Here is a 24,643-nt window from a genome sequence, read left to right on the forward strand (position 1 = left end):
GCTGATGCTAGATGACTCGCTGCTTGAAGACCGCAGTGCATTAATGTGTTGACGTAGGGACGAGCGAAAGGACTGCTAACTGCAGTAACTGACCGGAAGTTAGCTAAAAGAACCATTCCGCTTACAGCACCTTTAAGGTTTTTTCTACTGAGAAGCTTGTGAGAACTAGCTATCCACCTGAGTTCAAAAGACATCATCATCAAAAGACAGGGGATCTTTGTTGACAATGTTTGCTTGACGTCACATATAATCTTCTTTAGAATGCTAAATTAGAATTACAAAGATTTCAAAAAAATTAAGAAAATGAATGAGTAAAGCTATAGTAAAGCAAAACAAAAAAGTTACAATGCCTGTCACTAACAATAATGTGGGTTGCCTTATTTCAGACTCCAGTAATACATGACAAATGCAATGGGTTTCACTACCCACATGCTCTGTGAAATAAGTGAAGGATGTAAAATGCAATGCTGCCTCTGTGTGGTGTTGAGGCTTAATTACTCAATTGTGCTGTTGGTGTCCCCATGGGGATCACCTGAGTCTTATTAGATGAGCATTAGCACAGTTTGCAGACAGGTTCATTATCCAAATTGTGTGATGCCATCAAACGCTCTAAAACCGTCCAGTCATTTTATCGAACGGCTGTTTCCAAGGTGAAGGGTAAAAGCTTTCAGCGTTAACATTTAAACCAGCATAGGCCTACTCTCCATGACAAGTCCTGAAAGTGCTCACGTAATTTGACCATCTTCAATTGAATGAGGTGTGGGCAAACTCCTATTTATTTATTTTGTTACCTTTATTTAACTAGGCAGGTCATTTAGAACACAAATATAGCCTGGCAAAAGACAAAAGCCTTTTGAGGGGAGGGGGGATGGGTGTTGAAAAGAAAGGTGTTAAAAGTAGGCTACGAACAGCACACAAACAAACATTCTCCGCACAGTTCAAAAGACAGCAGCGTCCAAAACCCATCTTCTTGCAAAAGTCACCGCCACAATAAAAAGTTAAAGAACATATCCAATCATACCAGCCACAAGGAAAGCAATACACAGTCATCACATTTCCTGCACAACCTCTCCTTACATACACTCACTCATCACTGACAACAGCAGAATAGCACATAACAACAGAGATGTGTCATGTGGAATACAGAAGGCAAACTGGCAGCAGGAAGAGGGCAACATGCATGGAACAGACAGTAATCAGCCAGAAGACAGGGATTTGTGAAATATTAGTGACAACTCCAGAAAATAAACACTATAAAATGGACCTGGCTTGGGGAGATTTTAAAATATCTGTTTTCTTAGTTTATTGTTTTATATCAATGATGGAAAGTAGCCTACTAATAGTCTAATACAATATTAAAAGTTAGCCTATGTTTTATTTGGAAGAGGCCCATTGACAATAAATGTTCTTACATTTGGCTATGTTATTTTATTAAACTTGTCCATCAATGTAAAAGCTAATTTTATAGTAATAGTTTTACCTATGTAGCCTAGCCCTATTCAGCTGATTGCTCCGCGTGGAGGAAGCATGGACCTAGTGGGAGGAAGGCTTCATGGCTACATGTGGCTGTGACGGCAACTGGTTCAAACCACGTGGTTCCTATAAACAGCTGCATGTGACACAAAGACGCTTTGTGATGACTGACTGTGTAACAAATGTGTAGTGTAGCATTTATGGAATTATCGACTTATACATTTCTCTTAAAAGTCAAGAAAAGGAATAGCATGTGGAAATAACTTTAAATTGTCAGGTTTAATTCACCATGTCATAGCCTAGCCTACTGTCGTCAGAATCAAACTATTATTTCACAGAAGCTTTGACAAAAACACTTAACCATCGGCGTATTTATTCATTACACGTGTTCATTTAAAGCCACCATTAATAATGATTAAAAAAACACAACAAGATGTCTGTTTCTGTGGAGCAATAACTAATGCTATACCTATGTAGGCGAGGCGCGGGCACGATGCAAAATCTTCAGACTTGTGATTGGTGAGAAAAGTCATGTGGGCGTGCCACCGTGGACGCGCAAAGCAAGAGAGTATCGAGCGCGTCTTCTACTCGTCTGTCTTTCCTGCCTAGTGTTCCACCGAGTAGGCTGAGCCACGTGTGTGCATTTGCTATTTTTTTTCGTTACTTGTCTTCAAACGTCCAGTTACCCGTGTTTCATTGAAACACACGAACATCGTTACCATGGTGAAGTTAGCAAAGGTAAGACCGAATAACATGCATTTTACTGTTAAATTGAGTTTTTGATTCTGATATTTAAATGCACGAGGCCTTTGCGAAGAGGTTGCTGCGTTTGTGTGGTAAACCGGGTTTAAAACCCGATGTGATGTCTACTTAAGTCTTGCAGCTATTGCCTTGTGTGAATTAAATACACCGTTTCTGTTAAGATGTCTTTTGTCGTGAAACGCATGGTGGAATTGCGCTCGTACTGAACGTTTCTTCTCGATGGATATCGGCCATGTTAGTACCTCGCTGCTGCTATCCTGGCCTGCTAATGCTAACCGACTACTCAAGATGGCAATCATGCGCGTTCTCGATTGTAGCACGCAATTTAGATGGGCCGTGAACAGCGAACTTGTTGTCAACGAATGAGCTTATCCCAGCTATACAACGTTGTTAAACGGATTCAGTGTAAAAAAAAAATGCGCTCACTTGCTATTGTTAATTTAGCTTAATTGTTATTACGAGTGAGGTAGGTAACCGTCCAAATCCAGAGCCGAAGCTTATATAATTCGGGTTCTTGACAGCATTATACCCAATTGTTGTGTTAATTTTTTTAATGGAGAAAACAGTTCGAGACAGAGCTTACTGCTTTTCCTTACGGTGTCGTCTGTAGTGATAGCTACTTAAGCCGCGTGTAAATGCTAGTCTGTTAGCATTATAGTTAGCCAGCATGGTAGCAGCCCGACCTCCTGAGTTCCACGTGGGTTGTGCGTCTGCTCTGAGTGACACACGAGGTGAAAACCCAAAAACGAGAAACAAGATAACAGCGATGGCATATAGCGATAGATAACGTGCCTCAAGTGTAACCTACTGAAATAAGTGGTTACAATGAAATTATCGGGTTTATTTGTTTCAGCAGTTGTGGGGAATCAGATCTAATTGCCTCATGCTGTGATTCCCCGTGACTGTAAACCATACCCCTGTTTCCCCACTCCAACCAACTGTTTTGAATAGTGTTCAAAGTAAAACATTTAAGCTAATTTTCTCAATTTTATTAACGCAGGCGGCGAACAAGCCAACACCACAGAAGAAAAAAGCCCCTCCACCCCCGAAAGAAGTAGAGGAGGAATCTAGTGAAGAGGACAGTGAGGAGGAAGAAGAGGTGACACTGTTTTTACATTTTCTTGTCGTCTTGACTTGACATGGCATGGCATTCCTTGACATTTGTAAGAATTAGATGGGCGTGTTTTTAAAAAAAGATAATTTGTTTTTCTAGGCTCCACCAAAGGCAGTGAAGAAGGCCACTCCAGCAAAAGCTGCCCCTGCTGTTAAAAATGGTGCTGCTGCAAAAAAAGCAGAAAGTGAGGATGATGATTCTGGTAAGCAATGAAGTTCACATCTCAAGTTAATAAGACTCAGATATCCAAACTATATACAATCTAAGTGTTGGTGCAATACTCATTAAGAGACCAATGGTATCGCCATACATGGTATTTGATCTTATATTCCAGCGTATTCATTTGATAAACAATTAATACTTAATTGTGCACTCCATTGAATAATGTCTTGCATTCTGTCCATCAACCAACAGAGGAGGAGTCTGAGGAGGAGGCCCCCCCACCAAAAAAGACCACTGCTAAAAAAGCTAAAGCCAAGGCCGCCCCTGCAGAGTCGGAGGATGATGACGGTAAGAATAACCTAAACGCTTCTAAGATTTTACAATGGACTTTAAATTCTGTGAAACTTTACTTGAAATTATTTAGTGCCCTCCATTTCTTGGCATTCATGGGTTTGTTTAGTACTCATGAATGAAATGTACGGAGGAACAATAAATACAGCGCTATGTCTTCGGTACCGGTGTGTATTATCGTCTGCCGGTTCTATCCTCAATCGCTGTTACATTCACGCCCTCTATTTTATGTTTACACGGTTTGTCATCGGCCGATTTTCTTTAACTAACTTAAAATTGATTTTCATGTGTGCGTTTGTGTCTAGATGAATCGGAAGAAGAGGCCCCACCACCCAAGAAGGCAGCCAAGCCTGCTGCCAAAGCTCCAGTGAAGGCAAAGGAGTCCTCTGATGAAGAGGAAGATGAGGATGAATCAGAAGAAGAGGCCCCACCTCCCAAGAAGGCAGCAAAACCAGCTGCAAAGGCCAAGGCTGCTAAAGAGGAGTCAGAAGATGATGAAGAAGAAGATGGTGAGACTAAAAAATTATAAATACCTTGTTTTTGAGTATCTTTGAATATTTTAATGCAACTAAATTATTAGACTTAAATGCTATATTCCAGTATGATGATCAACAAGGGACTTAATACTGATTTTGTATGATGTCACTTCAAAAAAAAATCTGATGCAGGTGGTCAATGTTGTAAATTTGGTCATATTAATATGATAAACTATATAACGCAATGTTTGTGGCTCTTCAGACTCTGAAGAGGAGATGGACACTGCTCCTGCTCCAGCAAAGGCAAAGAAAGCAGGCATGGTCAAGGCCAAGGAGGAGTCTGAGGAGGAGGACGATGAAGATGATGATGAAGAAGAAGACGATGAAGATGGTAAGTTTGTCATGAATTTTCAATAGGGCATGTTCTCCAGTGTCCATAAAGACATTATATGATTTTTTTTTTGGGGGGGGGGGTTAAAAGGTGTGAAATGTGGCCACGGTAGAAAAGATGCTATGATAGACCTGTTGACGACGAATGGAAACAATTAAGAAAAAAATAAGTTATTAAAAAATGCAATCAACCGATTTCTGAAACATCAACGCTAATTTAACTTTTGTTAAACATTAAGGTAATGAGCATCATCTGCCTTTCCATACCGGTTCTTACCAAATTGATATCAGTGCTTTTAACATTATACAACTCTCCTGTCTCCACAGAAGCCGCAGCAGCTCCTGCAAAGAGGAAGGCGGAGAGCAAAGACACACCACCTGCCAAGAAGGCAAAGTCAGAAGGCGAAGGTAGGAATAAATACATTGATGAATCTTATCAAATTTCAGCATTTTATGATGATCACAAGGGACTTAATACTGATATGTGATGTCACCTTTGTTTATTCTGAATCTGTCCTGATATATTTAATATATTTGATACATTAGTACACAAAGGTAAATTTTAATGTTTTTTTGTTTTTCCTAAGCGTTCTGTCTTTTTGTCGGAAACTTGAACTCCGACAAAGACTTCGATGAAATCAAATCAGCCCTTAGGAAATTCTTCTCTAAGAACAGCCTAGAGGTCGAGGATGTCCGGTTAGGAGGGTCCAAGTAAGCATTTATTTTTATATATTTTTAACTCTGGTCTTTTCTTTGTCAATTAACACAAAGATTCACACAAGGTAATCTCTATCCACTCACCCCACCTACATCTCAACACACATATCCAGTTCTCCATTGGAGTCCACCCTTCTGTCTGTCGGGATCCAGAGACCCTGTGGTTACTGGCCTACCCCCACATTACCATAAACCCTCCATTTCTTGAACATACATGATGTTGTAGTACTCATGTGTGTAATGTACGGAGGAAAAGTAAATGCAGCGCTATGTCTTCGGTACCGGTGTGTATTATCGTCTGCCGGTTCTATCCTCAATCGCTGTTACACATTTCTCAAACTGTTTATGGAAAAGACTGAGAAAATGGAAGCCAGTGGCTTTGGACCCTGGCTCCAATTTGTGGGCCCTATTTTTCTGTTGGACCAGGAATGTCTAACAGTTCCTGAATTGCTTTTTTTGTCAACAGGAAATTTGGTTATGTGGACTTTGCTTCTGAGGAGGACATGCTGAAGGGAATGGAGCTCAATGGCAAGAAGTTCATGGGCCAGGAACTGAAGTTAGACAAGGCCAAGACCAAGGAAAACTCACAGGATGGCAAGAAAGGTAAAATGTGTTTCTGGAAATGTTTACAAAAAGAAATTGGACCTGAGCTAATAGACAAAATATTGTTAAATTAGTTAAATGCACCCTCCATTTCTTGGACATACACGATGTTGTTCAGTACTCATGTGTGTAATGTACGGAGGAAAAGTAAATGCAGTGCTATGTCTTCGGTACCGGTGTGTATTATCGTCTGCCGGTTCTATCCTCAATCGCTGTTACACATTTCTCAAACTTTGAATATCTAGAATTGTTAAAATTGGAAACGGGGCATTTCGAGGCGGTCAATGTTGGCAGTTTATTTCAATCAACAAACCGAGAAATTGTTAGTCTACTCTGTATACAAATACTTGCATTATGTATCCCACAGAGAGGGATGCACGGACACTGTTTGTAAAAAACCTCCCCTTCTCTGCAACAACTGATGACCTGAAAGAAGTCTTTGAAGATGCTGTTGACATCAGGTTACCTCAAGGCCAGGACGGTTCAAGCAGGGGGTAAGAACAAGCAAACTCCTATTAGCAGAGCAACTTCTCATTGGTCCGGATTACATGACTGTTTGAGGAACACAAACAAGTCCTACAATGTTTGTTTTCAATATCTAAAATGTTGTTCTAGACAAATGACCCCTATTCTCTTGACAGCATTGGCTACATAGAGTTTAAAACAGAAGCCGACGCAGAGAAGATGCTGGAGCAGGCACAGGGAACTGAGATACAGGGGAGGTCCATCATGCTTGACTATGTTGGAGATAAGAGCCAAAGGGGAGGGGCCAGGATGTCAGGTAAACCCTTTTGCTCAAATTGTATGAAATTGACTGGTTAATTACAACTTCCTGACTTCAAAATAGTAAAGGCATTGCTATATGAAAGAAAATGCCTCTGCATCTTTGTATTAATCTAACAGCCTTTCTTCTTCTGCCTGTAGCAGGAGCAGGAGCCGCCAGTAAAACATTGGTCGTGAATAATCTGGCTTTCACTGCTACAGAGGAAGCCCTTCAGTCAGCTTTTGAAAAGGCAGTGTCAATCAGGATTCCACAGAGAGATGGGAGACCTAAAGGGTAAGTGCTTATCTAGTATGAGAACTTAACATGTATTGTCATTTTAGCATTAAAATGTCTGCAAAACCTTCTCATGAGCTCCTCTTAATCTTACCCATGATTATGCATGGATTCGCACGAGAAGCAGAGCCAATGCACAGAAGTCAAAACAGGCTTGTCCCTTGTGGGGGTTGCTCATGTCTGCTGTGTAACAACAAGATTTTTTTTTTTAAATGACAATCATTTGTCATAAACAAGAGTTAAACTTTGACTGTTATGCTCCTTTCCCCAGGTTTGCATTTGTGGAGTTTGAGAGTCTTGAGGAAGCTAAGGATGCGATTGAGAACATGAACAATATGGACATCGAAGGCCGATCAATCAGGCTGGAGTACAGCCAAAACAGTGGCAGAGACGCAGGCAGAGGCAACTCTGGTAGGTCTTCAAACTCTCCATTGCTAAATCGAACAATGTGTGATGATGAGATCTTGACTTTAGATTCTGAAGATTTCAATAGTAAAGTCCTGGTCTGTGCATGCGCCTTGATCAGGAAAAAATCTAAATGAGCTATATAAGTCATGGGGCTAATCCTGCCATTGCTTCCAGGTCCCACCAAAACCCTGTTTGTGAAGGGTCTGTCAGAGGACACCACGGACCAGAGCCTTAAGGATGCGTTTGATGGGGCTGCAGCAGCACGAATCGTTATGGATAGGGACACAGGCTCATCGAAGGGGTAAGTTTGTTGATATGAAAATATTCTGTCTGGTTGTGTCCTCTTCTCGTGAGCACTGCTCTGTCCAGCAGTGACAGTGAACCGGAGTCGCATGGTGTTTATGTAGTATGTAAGCACTTTCCATGGATATTTTAGTGTTGACATTTCTGCAAAACCTTCTCATGAGCTCCTCTTAATCTTACCCATGATTATGCATGGATTCGCACGAGAAGCAGATCCAATGCACAGAAGTCAAAACAGGCTTTTCCCTTGTGGGGGTTGCTCATGTCTGCTGTGTAACAACTAGAAATGTTTTAAAATGACAATTCCATTTTTCCTTGGGTTAAGTACCTTTTTGTTAGAAATATAGTCTGATTTCCACATTACCTTTTATTAAATTAATATAAAAAAATAAACAACATCCATTTTTCTCTCAGCTTTGGTTTCGTCGACTTTGACAATGAGGACGACTGCAAGGCCGCTAAGGAAGCCATGGATGACGGGGATGTAGATGGAAGCAAAGTCACCTTAGACTACGCCAAGCCCAAGGGTGAAGGTGGCTTCCGGGGAGGACGCGGCGGTGGAGGATTTGGTGGTGGTGGATTTGGCGGGCGTGGCGGCGGAGGCAGAGGAGGGCGTGGTGGCTTTGGAGGACGAGGAGGTGGTGGCTTTGGAGGTGGCAGAGGAAGGGGAGGACCTCGTGGAGGAGGAGGACGCGGGCGTGGTGGCGGCTTCGGAGGTAAGACATTAATATCCTATTGGACAAACTGGGAAAATAACGAGTGCAATTTATGTCTGATCAGCTGCTAACATTTTAGTTCAGTCTTGACTTCTCTGGATATATTAGTTGAACTTTATGAAGTGGCAGGTAAACTAATGTGCCCTTTCTTCTCATTCTAGGTGGAAGAGGTGGCGGTGGATTTGGAGCCAAACCCCAGGGGAAGAAAATCAAGTTTGATGACTAAATCCTTAGTCTATTTTACTTTTTGAATGAACTCTGGTGGCATCACTTTTCAGAGCTTTTGGACATTCCAGAAAGCGTCATTGATATATATTTAACTGTTTAATGGGCATTTTAGCCCTTTATTTAGACCTTTCAAACCTTCCCCACCCTGCTGTGCCAGACTGGTACGTTTAACCTCCTCGGCTCAAGTGCTACGTCTTTAGCACTGAATGTCCCCAATGCAAACCTGCCCCTCTCGCCCTCATTATCTTACTTGCTTTTCTGAAGGAGTAAAATGGAAAGGGTCCGGCAAAAAAGTTTGCTGTGAAAAATGCGCTCGTCTTTGTCAGATACATTGTGTAAATTTAAACAGTTTGTATGATTTTCATTTTACCTTTTTTGTAAAAAAAAAAAAAATTATACACGTGTATCCTTATGTTTTTATTTTGTTTGTCATTTAGTTTGCTTTAGTTGCCAAGTTTTACTGTAATGTGCTAAGCATATTTTGATAATTTGAGTCAGTGCTCTAGAGTTGGGTGTTAAAAAATATGGCAAAGATGTTCTGTCATGTTTTTTTTTTTGGTGGGGCACAGTCAGTGTCTGAGTCAGAGGATTGAAATTCCTCTTTATCAATGTAACATAAAAGAAATTTGTAGTGCATTGACTAATTTTCTCCCATCTGAGAATCTCAAGATTTTCATGTGATTGAATAAAATCTTGTAGGTTGTGATTTTTAAATGTCTTTTCTCATTGCACCCTTTTCAATCTGAAGCATTACAAATCAGCTGGGTCCCATAGGCTTGAAATATTGAGTATGGAACAGTCATTCATACACCGTTAAGTATTGTACATTAGAGTTGCTATATTAATTCAGATAACTGTCAAATACTATACTGTACATCCCTACAACACTTGTGAAATGGTCTAAGATCCAATTATAGGTATTATCTGTTTTTCAATTATAAAACCATAAACGGTTTAACCCATCTGACACTATTGGGAATGAAAATATTAACCACATTTTCAATTCCCAAACTTGAAATGATCAAAGTTTGTAATTGTAAGCCTAAACAAATGTTTGGCTTCACAAGCAATAGTTGCTAATTGACTATAGGATATCATGGAAGTGAAGGTTGCAGGCCTTTTTGCTTTAATATGGCTTAAGCTCATGAAATATTAGCATATCTTAATACCAATCAAAAGTTATAATACAGAAATTGCTACCTTATGAAAAGTTATTCATCCACACAATACTTGGTTCAGGTATCTTATTTTGTATTAATGTTGCTTTGCATGAGGACGACCAGGCTAAGGTGTCATGGATAGCGTCCTCCAAGCTACGGTAATTTGTTTCAGTCAGGGAATATCAGATTTGTTGGCCAATCTGGGAATGAATTCCCTATCACTAGCGTTGTCCACCAAGGTGTCCATTAAGACATCTTAAAAAATTGAAATTCAACTCTCCTAGGGAAATCCTTGAGCTGCGTTAAATTGGGGCCAGACCAGATATCGGTACCTTCTGGGTGGGCAATAATTTAGATTTTTTTTTAATATCCTATACATCCCTAGAAGAGGGTTTGATGTGATAGGCCTTTTATATATGTAGCTTTTTAGTGGTTATCCTCTTAATGTATAGGCTATGTAATGGAGGTGACACTGCAGGTGAATAGGGAAACATTTTTAATTTATAGATCTCATGACATTGCCAGTTGATTACTTACATAATTTTTCAGAAAGTAATTGTGCGTACATTGCATTTTGTTGGAAATAGCTTGAGTTAAAGTCATTTAATTTTTACAACTTGTGCCCAAATTGTCTACAAAATATGGATATAGCCTTTTCATTTTATAAATTAAAAAATACTATCGCAAAAATAGTATTGCCTTTTTGGCATGTTTTTAACAAGAAAATGTATCATAAATCAGACAATTAACAACATATGAACAAATCATTTTGTAATCTTCAGAATAGTGCTATGAATGATTAACGAAAGTTAATTTGATAGAAGTGCCTCAGAAGTCAGGATTTTTGGTAAAGAGTTATTGGAAAAAAGGTAGTGTTTAGGCAAGCGGAAAAGTTTGATTTATAAAATTTGCATATTTATTGAAACGGTTCTGAAAAATGTGTAATATAAAAAAATTGTTTTAATGTAAGTAATCAACTGGCAAAGTTTCAAGATGATATCTATAAGTTAAAAATGTTACCCTATTCACCTGCAGTGTCTCGCCTCCATTTCAATAGTCTATACTTTAAGAGGATAACCACTAAAAAGTTACAAATTAAAAAAGTCTATCACATCAATACCCGATTCTAGGGATTTATAGGATATTTAAAAGAAAATCACAACTAGAATTTGCCCACCCAGATGGTACCGATTTCTGGTCATTTATCACGGATGGGTAAGGGGAAAATATCTGATGGTGACAAACCCTTTATTTCCACCAGGTGGCAGTAGCCTTTTGGACCTCTAAGAAATCATGTTTTCAAGTGCTGGTAAAATGGTCAGTGATGGGGATTGAATGAAAAGGACCGTGAAAACTGTGGTGTCCTGCATGTCATGTCATAATGACATGAAACCGTACAGAGCGTTATTAAAATTGTATATATATATAGGGGAGAGTGGCCTAAGTTGTGCAACTTTTCACTCAAAGTGACTTTAAAGTAAGGCCTTGACAGTAAAGTCTCCAACTCAAATATGTACATATATTTCAGGGTGTTGTGCATCCCTGGCAATAAAAATTTTGGATCTGGAATAAACTGTAGAAGAAATATAGCTTTCGGAAAAAAAGTTGTCTTGTTGCACAACTTGCCCCCGGTGTGGTGTAAGTTGTGCGGTTGGAGAGAATACCATGGGGTGGATTGTGCCATTGATATATATCTCATAAACTGTAATGCAAGACAAATCCATTAAGGCCAGGACACACCAGCCCGAAAATCGCCGTCGTTGAGTCGATAGGGGGTCGGGAGACGAATCTGTTTGGTGTGTGCCGTGACGTCGGCCGACATAGAGGTCGTCGGGCTTGTTTTGAGCCGATTGAACATGTTCAATCGGCAGCCGACCGTCTTTCATTTGGAGCAATTTGATTGGTGGAGGGCTAGCGAATCAGTGAAGCCCGGAAGTGAGGCGGGTAGCACAAACAGCTAACAACAGCTAGCCATCGTTTTAATGTGTTTGTTTGTTTCGTTCAGCGAGTACTCACATGCATCAACCCTTGTTGACTGCTCGACACCATGCTCGACACTCTCTGCTAAAAATTGTGCTCTTACGGTCCATAAATATAAATACGTATTTCTATCTATGTTTATGGTCTAGAGAGCCGTCCCATCATTTCCGGCTTTCGTATATTTTCGGGCCACAATACAGATTAGCGCCGCCTGCTGTTATGGAGACATTACGTCCCGCGCAAGCAACAGAGCGTACGGAAAGTCAGCAGTCAGTTTGGTGTGTTCTCTGGCCGCGACGGGAAGCCTGGAGCTTCCTGAAACGGCCGACCCCATTTTTTGCGTAGTCGGAACAAGTAGAAACAAGTCGGACTGGTGTGTCCTGGCCTTTAGACAATCACTTATTTAAGGTGTATTTAAAGTAAATAAAGTAAATAGTTGACAAAGATTGAAGGACAATTTTCTTAAACAAGGCCTAGCAGATATAGGTGGTTTTGCCTGCAAAGCTCACAATGACAAAGTCACCATCATCATCTTTCTGGCCATCTGAACTCTCATCAGTGGTGTCGTTAAGTGGAATTGAGATGTCACTCTCTTCTGAGCTACTGTAGACAATCACTTTCTTTTGGTGACCAGCGTATACAGCCATGCCACTGGCACAACTCTCAGAAATGTACTTTGCACTAGTAAGCTCCGTGCTTGTGGAACCAACTGCCACCTGACAAATGTGATTCCCCCTAAATTTCTGCCTTTAAATCAAGGCTCAAAACCCAGATATGTACACCCAGGTGTTTCCTCCCCATTAACTATCTTACCTCTGCACTACTATCTGTGTTTATGTGGATGTATGGGCTTTACGTCTTTTATTTTGGTTATTGTTATTTTACCTTCATTGTTTACCTACTGAATGCACTATGTACAGCACTTTGGACAGTGCAAACTGTCATAAATGTGCTTTTATAAATACATTTTACTTACTTACTTACTTATAACTCACCTAGGCCCTCTGGCACAAATCACCCCATCCCCAGAATTTTGGATAATAGGCATGATGCAGCAATTTAGGGCTGACATCGTGCTAACTATATAGACTCAAAGTGTAGCATACAAAAGCACTAAAACATGTGTCAAATGTTTTCAAACGTGTCTATAATTGTTCAGACACAATAATCAAAAAACCTTGATCATGGAAATGTTACTTTGAAAGGCAAAACACAGTTGTTTTAGCTTAAATGTGCTTATATCTTATTCCTTGTGTCTCCCTTCTTTACAGGATGAGTCAAATGGATGGCTCTTCTTAAATATGTGGTCACATTTCCAATTTCTTCCACGGTTTTCTAGAAACAAGGGGTGGCACAACTTCCAAAATGCACAACTTAGGCCACTCTCCCCTATATATAAAAAATCGTATTTAATTGGTGTGATGTGTAAAAGGAATATAGTCCGAGTACAAAAACACAGTTCAACTTCCATAACATGTCTGTACAGTGAGACTCACCAGTACTAGCAACAGTGAATCTGAGCTCCTAGGCAGGTCTCTCATGTCAGAGACACTAGCAGACAGCGGACAGCAGTGTGCTGTCGTCTCATGGATCTTGTTAGCTGAACAGGGATCATTGTTCCTGAAGGTGCCTGGGCAGGGATGCACTGATGATGGCCCCACTGAATACTTCCATTGAGAGGTTTATGGCCTTTCGACTTGATCGGTGACGGAGGTTGTGCTAGCGTTATGTCAGCCTTCTAGAATGACCTGATGTGCATTTTTCTATCTCTCAGTTCACCTTGAAGTGCTTTCCTGCTACTTCTTCCTCATCGACTTGGTCATCTAGCCCAGTGGTTCCCAACCTGGGGTCCGCGCCCCCCAGCAGGGGGCGCCAGAGATCGCAAGGGGGGCGCACAAGTTTGTCTGTGCTGAGGTTGTGACTTGTGAAAAAAAAAAAATTGCACATTAAATTCATAAAACCCCAATAACATCCAATTGGATAATCAAAACGATGTTGAATGCTAATTAAAACATATTATTGGTCCACATTTAAATTCATTATTATATGACCTCTGAACTTGCGTAAGCAACCTTCCGGTCGGCTCGTGGGTGGCGGGCAATGCTGATTGTTTTGCTGCGGTCAGCCTCACTTTACACAGAAAAAAAAATGTCTGTGAAATGTAAATGTACAGATGGTTCGTCTGTACCAAAGATGAAAACAAAGCAATATCTCGAGAGATACATCGATTTTGGTTTTATGGAAGGACAGGACAGTTTTCGGCCAGAATGCGCCATTTGTGGCGAGAAGCTAGCTAATCAAAGCTTGAAACCATGCAAACTGAAACGACACCAGGAGACCAAACACCCCGAGACTATTGGTGAAAGTCGAGAATATTTTGAGAGAAAGAAGCAATTGGCACTATCAAGAAGATTCACGGACATCAGAAAAGCTTTTGAAAAAGCAGGTACTGATTTACACAGAGCCACGGAGCTCTGTGTAAATCAGTAGCCTACCTGTTTATTTTTTTAATTTTTTTTGCAAATAAAAGTTATTAATCACTCTATTCTTTTATTGTGTGTATGTGGGTCGGAGTTAGGGTTGGGGGGGCCTTGCTTGTCTTGGACCCTGGCACGGGGGTCCTCGGGAAAAAAGGTTGGGAACCACAGATCTAGCCTACTGTACACTGATGCTGTAGCCTACTGTTGACTTCCACTTCAGTATCTAGTTCAGTGCTTCTCAAATGGTGGGGCGAGTTGTCAGGGGTGGCGTGGGCTGCCTTGATTTCCAACTGACAAAAAAAAATGTTTATTTTATTTTTATTTTATTTAAGTGCTAGCAAGCGCGGTATGGTCATATCCGCGCAAAATGCCGCGATTTGCAGTAAATAAATGTCCACATGTGTATCTAAGTTTCTCTGTAGGCTATTTAAAAATAAATCAAGCAAGTAGACCAGGGGTGCCCACTAGGCGATCGACCGGTCGATCGCGAGGGTAGTGTGGGTCGATCGCGTGGCATTCTTAAAAAATAAAATAAAAAATAATTTCATTTCATTTTTTTTTTTTTTTTTACTATGAAAGAGCGAACGAGCCGTGCGAGCATGCGCCGACGTTCGGTGGAGGGAGAGAGGACACCACTTTCTATTTTGACATACATATCAGTTTGTTAGCCAGTGAGCTAACCAACGCTAATCCAAGTCAAGGAAGTGGAGAGGCTTCTGCACTGTGACAAATTCTACTATGTAACAGACAGCCAGAGAGAGGAAGACTGTTCAGACAAACAGACCACCACATATTCTAGTGGGACAGAAGTGATCATTGAGAAGGATTTTTTTTGTATGACTATAATTCTGCCTTTAAGATAAACCTATATGCAGTTGTGTATATTTCTTGCTCTTTTAAATTAGAATTGCTTAAGCCTTCCTAGCCTAATACATAACATCACCACCAACACATTTTTTATAACAATTATGATATTGTATCGGACAGTATCGGTATCGACCGATATCCAAAACCCAGATATCCGAATCAGATCGGAACTAAAGATAGTGGATCGGTGCATCCCTAGGTTCATGCAGTTATGCATGGTACACCAACTTATATTGTACATTAATTTTCAATATGTTTAAATAAATATGTACAGGCTTGTTTGGTTTGCGGTGCAGAACTTTCACTTTTATTTAAGAAGTATTTTATTTATTGGAGACTTTGGTTGTATGCAGCAGTTTTTTCTTTTCTATACTGGAAAATACCTTTAGGCTGCAATTCTGCACACATTTTTACTCTTAACTGAGAACCGTACCGTACAGAACAGAACCGTGACTTAAAAACCGAGGTACTTACCGAACCGTGACTTTTGACCCCTAATAGTAGGTGGTAGCTCACTTTGACTTGGTCATTTTCAAAGTAGCTCACAAGCTGAAAAACAGTGGGCACCCCTGAAGTAGACTAATGAATTATTGGTTATCGCATCACAGAAGGCCCATTGGCGTTTAATAGCCTAATAAAAAAACACCACCAAGCCCCTATCTCACTGGGCTGCGACTGTTTGCGACAAGTTGGAGACTGCATTCGCAAACGAGTCTCTAAACTGTCTCCAAACGTTCGCGGAGGTCTCAATTTCCGACATTATCAAACATGTTTGATATTATCGCTAGTCTTAGGGGTTGGCTCAAGCGAAATGACGTAAACACTGCTTGCACCAAGCACGACACAGGAGGAGCGGCATTAGTCGCGACCTGTGTCCGCCTGGTGAAGCACTTATTTCGGATACTTTTTCATAGAAGCCTCGGTGGAGAACCAGGCTGACAGCCGCGCAACCTGAACACTCTATCGTCAAATACAGGGTTAGGAGATAAAGTTATTGGGGGATGAGATCAGCAAATAAAACTGGTCAAATAACTAATGGAAGTCCCCCGCACGTAATATTGAATTAACTTGTTTTTAATTAAATAATCACAATCGCGTTTGCGGAAATAATATAAATCTCATAAGGAATCTAGTTGTAGTCTTGCAATATGAGACCCCCTGTCTTTTCAAAATCTCACTCTGTGACTGAAAACTAATGACTAGTTGTCTTCAGGTGTGAGTTGATTGTCTTTAGATGTAAGAGGGTTTCAGTCTTCAGTCTTTTAAAAGTCCTCTAGTGTAAGCCCAGCATCAGTGAGACTGCAAGTGAAAATTGTCGCAAATTTGCATATTTTGTCGCGATTTTGTGTCTCCAACTTGTCGCAAACAGTCGCAGCCTTACAGTTTAAAAATGTTTTGAATGAAATGCAAACCTCAGTGAATCATTTGCTCTTGTTTCTCTGTCCTGAGATTCACACAGACTGAGCAGTCTTGTTTAAATGTTACAAATTGAGCTAATAAACTGAACTTTGCATTTTTTTGCTGCAGAAGTTATCTCAGCCAATTTTTGTTATCTAATTTGATAATAAGGTGATTGTATGCAGAATGCTCGCGCCAGAAACTCATACAGTGGTTTTGTACAGATAAATAAATAAATATTAGCAGGTTCTCAATAGTATTTCAATTTAGGGGGGAGGGGGGCGCGAAACAATTTCTGTCCCCTGGGGGGGGCATGACAGAAAATAATTGAGAACCACTGATCTAGTTGATCGTGCAGCCAGTGAATAAACGCGGTACAAGAAAAGTTGCAGCAAGCTGACACTTATTTTTTTTATAGTGATGCAACGGAGACTAAGGAATGTAAGTGGGTTTACCATTATATAGGAAGCTATGGGGATTCAGAGAGGGGAAGGTTTAAATAAAGCTTGATGCAGAGTCAATAGGGCATTGTGAAGGGGTACTGATACTTTATCTCATTTGCTTAGTGACTGGTCTAAATAGGGCCTTCTTTAAACTGGAGTGTACTCTTCACAATGGATCTTTGTCAGGGACACAGTGTCCTATGACATAGATGTACTACGAAGTCGCAATGCCTCTGACCTCTTTTTTTTCTAGTGGGGTTATCACTTATCTGTTAACATGTTATTTGCTGAGTTTGCATAGAAGTAAGAATGCAGGCTATGTCCTTTACATGTCCTTGGCGTGTGTATAATAAAGATAAACATACTGGGCTTGGTTTTCCGGAGAACCCCTGTAACATTTTGCTAATGTCATGTAATCTACACTATGCACAATTTGTATTAATTGCTGTGTGTGAAGTTTTGTGACGGCCGAGCTGACAGAGCAGGAATGTTCTTTTTAATTTAAGCCCAAGCAACAACATTCCCATCTTTTGTCGTGCCAATGACGGTGCTCTAGGGGCCTTTGAAGAAAAATAGAGGGCTTGTGTGAAAGCCTGCAGGCCATCCAGCAGACTCCGTTGATCAATGCTGAAATCAAAAGCTGCAGGCAGGATTGAATGCTGGGGGTAGTCTTGCATAGAGTCAGCTATCATCACTATAGTCTTCTTCGAGTCCGTTGCAATCTCAGATGTTGTTCTGCCAGTATCTGGCGCAGGTCACAGCTGATGGGGTCAGTTCAGCCAGGTCCTGGGGGCTGCACTGGGGGGCGTCATCACTGTACTGCTCCACAGCTGCATGTGTCTTCTGGCTGGTACCTCCATGCTCATAAGTGATTTGCATCTCCCCTGCTCCACTCGTAGTCTGTTGAGAGTCTTCCAGGTTGGCCGTGGGAGGTTGTACCCGCTGGCGAGGCATTCTGTAGGGGTGATTCCTCTCTCCATCCAGTCATGGGCTCATATGTAGAGGTGGTTCCATTCATCTGTCCAGATGTTAGTGTCTTTCTTTGGTTGTCTGGAGAGGTGGGACTGTATGCAGGAAGCTGGCTCTGGATTTAAGTTGGGGTGGAGGTGCTGTGTGTCCGTGCAGGGGGTGCCTGGTATCGGTCTCCTGTGCTCTCTGCTCGTCTTGGGCGACAATGGATCGTCTGATGTGTGGGGGGGAGGGGGACAATGCCTGCGAGGGCACACAATTATTATAAATTCACCTGTTATTTGACATACCTTTAATTTAACTGGTACATCTTTAGTGTGCCAGCAAGAGATCTTTGGGGAAGTGATTGAGACATCAATCATGTTTTTTTTTCTTATCCATTTACCACTATTTGTGTCTCACACAGAAACCCGCACACACACACACACACACACACGTACACACACACTAACACTTGACCACTGACCATTAAAAGTTATTGCATCCTCAATCCGCACCTGTACAGTAAGAACATGAAGTTAAAAGATAAATTAAAGACAGATTTATTTTCAACAAAGACACCTCAAAATGAACATTTGACTAAAATTAGTTTTTTTTGGTGGGATTTAAACTTTCAGCTACTTTTGCCCCTGCGAGTCAACTACACTCGTTGTTTATTGAAGGATGTCCTTCACCTAAACATTTCTCCAGCTGCCACAAGGTGCAGCCCAGTATTAAAAATGAATGTAAAATCCGGTTTATTGTCACTCAGGGACATCCTGTGTGAGAATATCAGTCAATAAGTTAATTGCCAACCGCCTATTCACACCCCTATGTTGCCAGTATCTGACCCACTAGGACCTACAAACAAGAGTGAATATATGCTACAAGCTGCCTTTTTAAAACATATTTATGTACATAATTGCTCACTACTGCTTCCTTGCTTAACCTCACTGATACATTTACGATACCAGGTAGAATTCAGATCATTTTCCTGATTGTTTCCATTCTATATCGTGTATACATTTTGTTTGACAAAGACACCGGCTTGAGAAGAAAGAAATCTTCTTAAACTATGCGTCTGTGTTGGCAAGTATGGCCCCCGATGAAACACAATATAGAGAACTTCTGGTTTCTTGTGGGGTTTTTTTTCCCTGAAAGAGATTGTGAGGAACAACAGGAAGGTATTTGTTCCATTCTGCAATGTCTTCTTTGTCTTTTGGGGGCCAACTTAAAGCCCTTTACAATATCCTCACTGTTATAACCAGCAGTATCAGTTGTAGCAGTTCTGCTCCGTGGAAAGACGTGCAACATGTGACAGGGACACTTAACATAAACTGTGTGAAATGTCACACTGAGTCACTACCATGTACAGTGGCTTACTGAAGAAGGAATACGAAATAGACTGGGTATACTGCCCATGCCAAATAACGGGATTATTCTAAGTGCAAAAAATGCATACGTATGATTATTATAATGAGGTCTAAGTATGAATTCCATTAATGACAGTACTTGGACAACTTATAGCAGGCAACACTGTTGAAGAGGAAACAAAGCAACATACTATTGGGTTACTTTGCTAGCCATTGGTAAAATGAACAACTAAGACATTGTTTTGAGTACACCATCATCACTTTAATGGCTGGTGGAGCAAATATGCTCTATCGACTGTAAAGCGTTGTAACTGATGTAAACACTGGACACTATTGTTGGGTGACATTGATGTGGGTTTCACATTTATGTTTGGTGCTGATGAGCTAAACACAGAAAAACAGCCAATCTAGGACAGATTTTCAAAGCCAACTGTATTGTCAAGACATTTATTTACAAATGAAATTATATTTACATTTCAATTTTTACATATGTACTGTATATTTACACATATCACCTTGATGTAATCAGCGCCCACTACACCCACAACATTCAGCTTAATAATTGTCTAAGATTAATATAATTTTATCTGAGACTGATAAATTACACATAAGAATCACACCATTGCTCCCTTTTATGGGTGGGGGGGCAATTAAATTAACTAGTCAGATACTCGTACCAGCAGTAGTTTTAGTTCACAGTGTCATTGTAAACTCTCTACCATATTCATGTCAAGTATATCAGTACATTCAAATCCACCGACAGCATACGAGTAACACGTTAAGCCTTTTTCTTTCTTTTTTTCACTAGGTTTTCAGAAGTAGGAGTAGTACACGTCCGGATCAAGTTAAAAAAAATAAAGTGAGTGCAAGGACCTCTACAAAAAGTGAAAGGCATACTTAAGATTATGGTATCATGGTTACACTTACAGTAGAAAGGTGACCAATGATATAATTAAAGTGTTTTTGACTGAGGTAGAGACAGTTGTTTCATTCTCTCACTTGAAGCCCTTTGAAGCCACTGCATTGTGCCATTCTGACACAAGTTAAGGCAACGCTAACACTTGAGCATAACCACAGGCTGTGCAGTGCGCATCACGTGCACTGGTTATCGAACCAGTCTCCAAGTCACCCACATATACTAACTGCCCTTATATTTTCAAGATCAAACTAAACCAAACATTATTTCCCTCTAAACTATGCGAAAGCACAATGTGCTACAGCAGATTAAACATATTGATGGTTTTACCACTTTAACACATTTAACCTTAAATGTATGTGTATTCACATTAATGGGTTTGCTGTCATTGGTGACTTTGTGACAGGTTGCTGTCATGGATAAAAAAATCACCAATGTCTTAAAGGAGCTGTAAGCGGAATGGTTCTTTTAGCTAACTTCCTGTCAGTTACTGGAGTTAGAAGTCCCCTCGCTCGTCCCTACGTCACCACATTCATGCACTGCGGTCTTCAAGCACTGAGTTATCTAGCGTCATATCAGATCCATAAGTGTGATAAAACATGATAAAAACCATCAAAACAGACATTGGGAAGGATTTTTACCTGCTCCGCCATTGTAGGCGAATAAACATTCACCCATCTGTTTGTAGCGTTCTTTCTTCTGATTGGATACCACTTTCGGGATCCCGGAAAACAATTTAATTTGCCGATTACATGCAGAGCGGGTGACTGAGAGATCGGAGGTATGAAACGCGCACACTATACAAGTGATCACTGTATGAATACAGAGCCATTTAATACTTACGTATATTAACCTAAATATATCGCTCACTTCACCTTTAAACCAGAGGGAAGAATAAATATAAGTGTGTGTGGGGGACAGAATAATTTAAAACCGAATAAAAAATGTGTACTTATAGCGCAAACAACTGTCCTTTTTAGTGCGCCCATGGATGCAGCAGATCAACTTTGGTTGTTGTCTCTGAAGCCGCATGCTGACTGTAGGAAGAGTCCTTAAATACACCTATATAAATACAAACATCTAAGTAAACCTTTTAAAACATCTGTATAATTTACTTGACTGTCAAGGACCCTCTTATAAAAACTGCATTACTGCACAGTGACAAATACAATTCAAATATTTTCCACGGTCCCTTCTCCACATAAAGGAGAGTTTCCTGGGTAGTTTGCTGTCGACTCACATACATCATACGCGTGTCCACCGAGGCGCTGTCCTTACCCGCCGGTGTTCCTATCGAACTGCTATAGGATCTCCACCTTCTGCGAGCAGACCAGGTCACTGTTGATCAGATGCCACATGTGCAAGAGGTCCGGCGGGAGCAGCTTGTGCACCACAATCATGCTCTTAAAGAAGCAAGGTTCCCTGTTCAACTTGCTCTTCTTATTTTTCACCAAGCCAAACGTCTTAAAGGCATGGTGTTTGACAGGAGTGACCTGAAGCAGCTCCAGGCACATGCCCAGGAAGACATCATCGATGGGGTAGAGCTCCAGGGTGTCCGCCACCCAGTAGAGCCTCCTCGCCAGGGTCCCGCTCATCACAAAACCTCCTCCGCCTGCATACGGAGGATAGTGTGTCTTATTATACAAAGCCTCTGGGATGTAGTATTTGTTATCCTTTTTGCGAATGGGCCTGGCCTTGAAAATCACGTCCCCCACAAACAGGTTCTCGGGATGCTTGCTGCTTTCTAGAAACTCCACAATGTTCTCCACGCTGACAAAGACATCGTCGTCCCCCTTGAATATGTGGTGCACACCGGGGCAGTAGGTGTTGAACCACTTGAGGAAGTGGATCTCCTTGAGCGTGAGGTTGAAGAAGCTATCCAGGAAGTCCCACTGGAGGATATCCCCGTAGATGTGGTCCTCATACTCCACCAGCTTCTGATGGTTGGCTCTCTCCAGCTCATTGGAGGGTGCGCTAAGCAGGAAGACAGTCTTTATCTTTTTGCCGTCAATCTCCTGCTCCCTGCCCCAGGTTTTACGGATCACCTCCCTGCGGTCGTGCTGGGTGGCAATGGACTTTATCACCATTAATAAGTACACGTCCCCCGCGCACTTCTCCGGGTGGTTGAGGAGCATGGGGAAGTAGCGGCAGTGTCGATAAAGCAAGAACTCTTTGAAATTTTGCCCCAGGCCCTTGAACCAGTCCTGACTTGAGAGGTTGAGGTTGGCGCTACAGTTGGAGCTGGTTATATCCCAGGGCTCGGTGCTTGTTGGCTGTTGCTGCGTGGTGGCCCGGGCTTTAGGCGCTGGGTGGCGTTTGCCGGGCTTCCAGAAGCCTTTCATACCCAGGTAGGAGCCAGTGTTCTCCTCCAGAGCAGCTCCGGGCTTGGCTCCCTCAGAGGCGTCCATGCGAGCCTGCCTCTCCAGTTGGAAGGGAGCGCCCATACTGATGCTCCCTCTCTGGAAAACAGTCAGCGCCACCACCGCCAGGAATGTCATCACAGCCACCCTCTTGTAAACCCTCCAGCGATCTCTGTTGCTTTTCCTGGGTGAAGACAAAGATCAGAGAAGGCCAATCAGAGTTAGGACAAAAGGATCTAACTCAAATACCTTTAAATGGATTTTTTTTCAATGTATCTTTTATTTATAACGGCAAGTCCATTACTCTTTTCCATCCCTTTTCCCTTTTTATAACAACAACAAATGTATGTTCTTGGAGTAAGAAAAGCACACCAAATAACCATGCCATTTGTTTTTTAGTTAAACCACAGAGACAAATCAAAACAAAATAAATAGTTAGATACATACCATAGATAGTATACATACAGGCAAAACATCAATAAAAAATGGAGGTCAACCCACATGTTCCAGGAGAAGGCTATATTTTCTTTCTCATGTTTAGTCAGCAAAGCAAAGAATAGCCTAGGGGATGATTGTGATTATACCATGAGCACAAAGTGCTTTTGTCTGTTTGCTATTACATGTTTGCATACACACCAAACAACATGTGTTACATAGAAAGACAAAGGGCCAATCTAAAATGTAAATGTATCCTCCCATTGTGTTGCAGTGGCTTCACTATAATTACGCATTATTATTATAATTTTTTTTTGTAATATAAATGACATGAAGCAGACATATGTTGTCTCTTCAAGTTTTGAAACCTACTCACAAGTCAGTCAGATAAAGTCGCACTTGTCAGGCTCTACTTACTTAACCAGTGTCACTTCTGTGAGCGAGAACATGCAACAACTTAAACAGGCTATTTAAGTGAGATTTTTAAGTGAGATTTGTAAGGGAAAGAAGCACAGCAACCATTTTCTTAGGTTAAAATACCGACGAGTGACTTAGTGAGTTTTAACATTTGGAGTTGTGCGCCTGATGCACGCGCAACCAAAAGAGGACAAGTCACAAACCAAAGAGGACAAGTCACATTAGCATCGTTTACAACAATGATCCATTTATAATCACACACCTATGAAATAATACCAGAAGATGCAAACTTACATGTTCTCTTCTGCTCCAGGCAACGGCGATGCTTGCTTGGAGACAATAAGCCAAGAAAATGTTGCCCAGAAAAGTGGAATGGCTTAAATTAAGCTCTCTTCATATTTTGGACCAAAATTGAAATAATCCTTTCCAAAACAGTGTTGTTGAACGATAATTGCGTGAGGAGATAGTTTGGATGTGTCTTCTTTCCCGGTGGTGCAGATGTGCGCGGTGTGTTATGCTGCTGGGGGCTGCTCTCACTGCTCTCTTGCTAAAGAACGACTTTATAGGCACGGCTGCTGTTACGTTGAAGCGCGTAACATAAAGGACGTCGATGACGAATGAACCGGGATGGAGTCCGCCCGTCGTGTACACAGTCCATAGTGATACTCCGTCATGGGTTGATAATAAGCCTTAAAAACACATTAAACTTTGGATTCATTTTGTTTGTCTGTGGGATGACATTTACCTTTTATTTCTTATCTTTGTTTGACTGTAAGTCTTCAGAGGCATAGGCCTACTAGCCTATGGAAAATAGGCTATTTATGGTGATAAATATGATTTTGTTTGTGCTTTGACCTATACAACTAAAAAGATTTCTAATAATTGTAACTCTGAAAAATATATATCTGAATCAGGCTTGAATACGCACCATGTGTCATTTTTGTGTTTTTGTATGCAATCTCTCTCTGATAATAATGCTCCAAAAACTATTCTGACAAATCGTCAATGACTTCAGACGGTGCCTCAGTAAGCTGTTTCCTGTTGTTGTGTACAACAGGTGAGATGAAAAATAAAGAAAGAAAAACATCATAACAAATGTTAATATT

General features: G+C 41.0%; 2 protein-coding genes across 2 annotated transcripts; one reads left to right on the plus strand and one right to left on the minus strand.

Moving 5' to 3' along the window:
• The first annotated feature begins 2,071 nt into the window (after nucleotides 1-2,071).
• On the plus strand, nucleotides 2,072-9,474 carry ncl (nucleolin). The gene is made up of 16 exons (XM_080032418.1): nucleotides 2,072-2,211; nucleotides 3,236-3,334; nucleotides 3,449-3,551; nucleotides 3,764-3,859; nucleotides 4,168-4,371; nucleotides 4,601-4,729; nucleotides 5,056-5,136; nucleotides 5,316-5,439; nucleotides 5,912-6,048; nucleotides 6,416-6,542; nucleotides 6,690-6,829; nucleotides 6,973-7,105; nucleotides 7,377-7,516; nucleotides 7,688-7,814; nucleotides 8,231-8,532; nucleotides 8,694-9,474. Exons 1-16 carry the CDS (start codon nucleotides 2,194-2,196, stop codon nucleotides 8,756-8,758), a joined length of 2,025 nt encoding a protein of 674 aa, XP_079888544.1. The 5' UTR covers nucleotides 2,072-2,193; the 3' UTR covers nucleotides 8,759-9,474.
• An 11,691-nt stretch (nucleotides 9,475-21,165) lies between these two features.
• On the minus strand, nucleotides 21,166-23,977 carry b3gnt7 (UDP-GlcNAc:betaGal beta-1,3-N-acetylglucosaminyltransferase 7). Its single transcript, XM_080032336.1, has 2 exons — nucleotides 23,832-23,977; nucleotides 21,166-22,869 (listed from the first exon to the last, which is right to left on the minus strand). Coding segments are annotated over exons 1-2 (1,245 nt in total). The 5' UTR covers nucleotides 23,834-23,977; the 3' UTR covers nucleotides 21,166-21,626.
• Nucleotides 23,978-24,643: the final 666 nt, after the last annotated feature.

This window comes from Ammodytes marinus (assembly GCF_949987685.1).
Source record: "Ammodytes marinus genome assembly, chromosome: 8".
In the NCBI taxonomy this organism is placed as follows: Eukaryota; Metazoa; Chordata; class Actinopteri; order Uranoscopiformes; family Ammodytidae; genus Ammodytes; species Ammodytes marinus.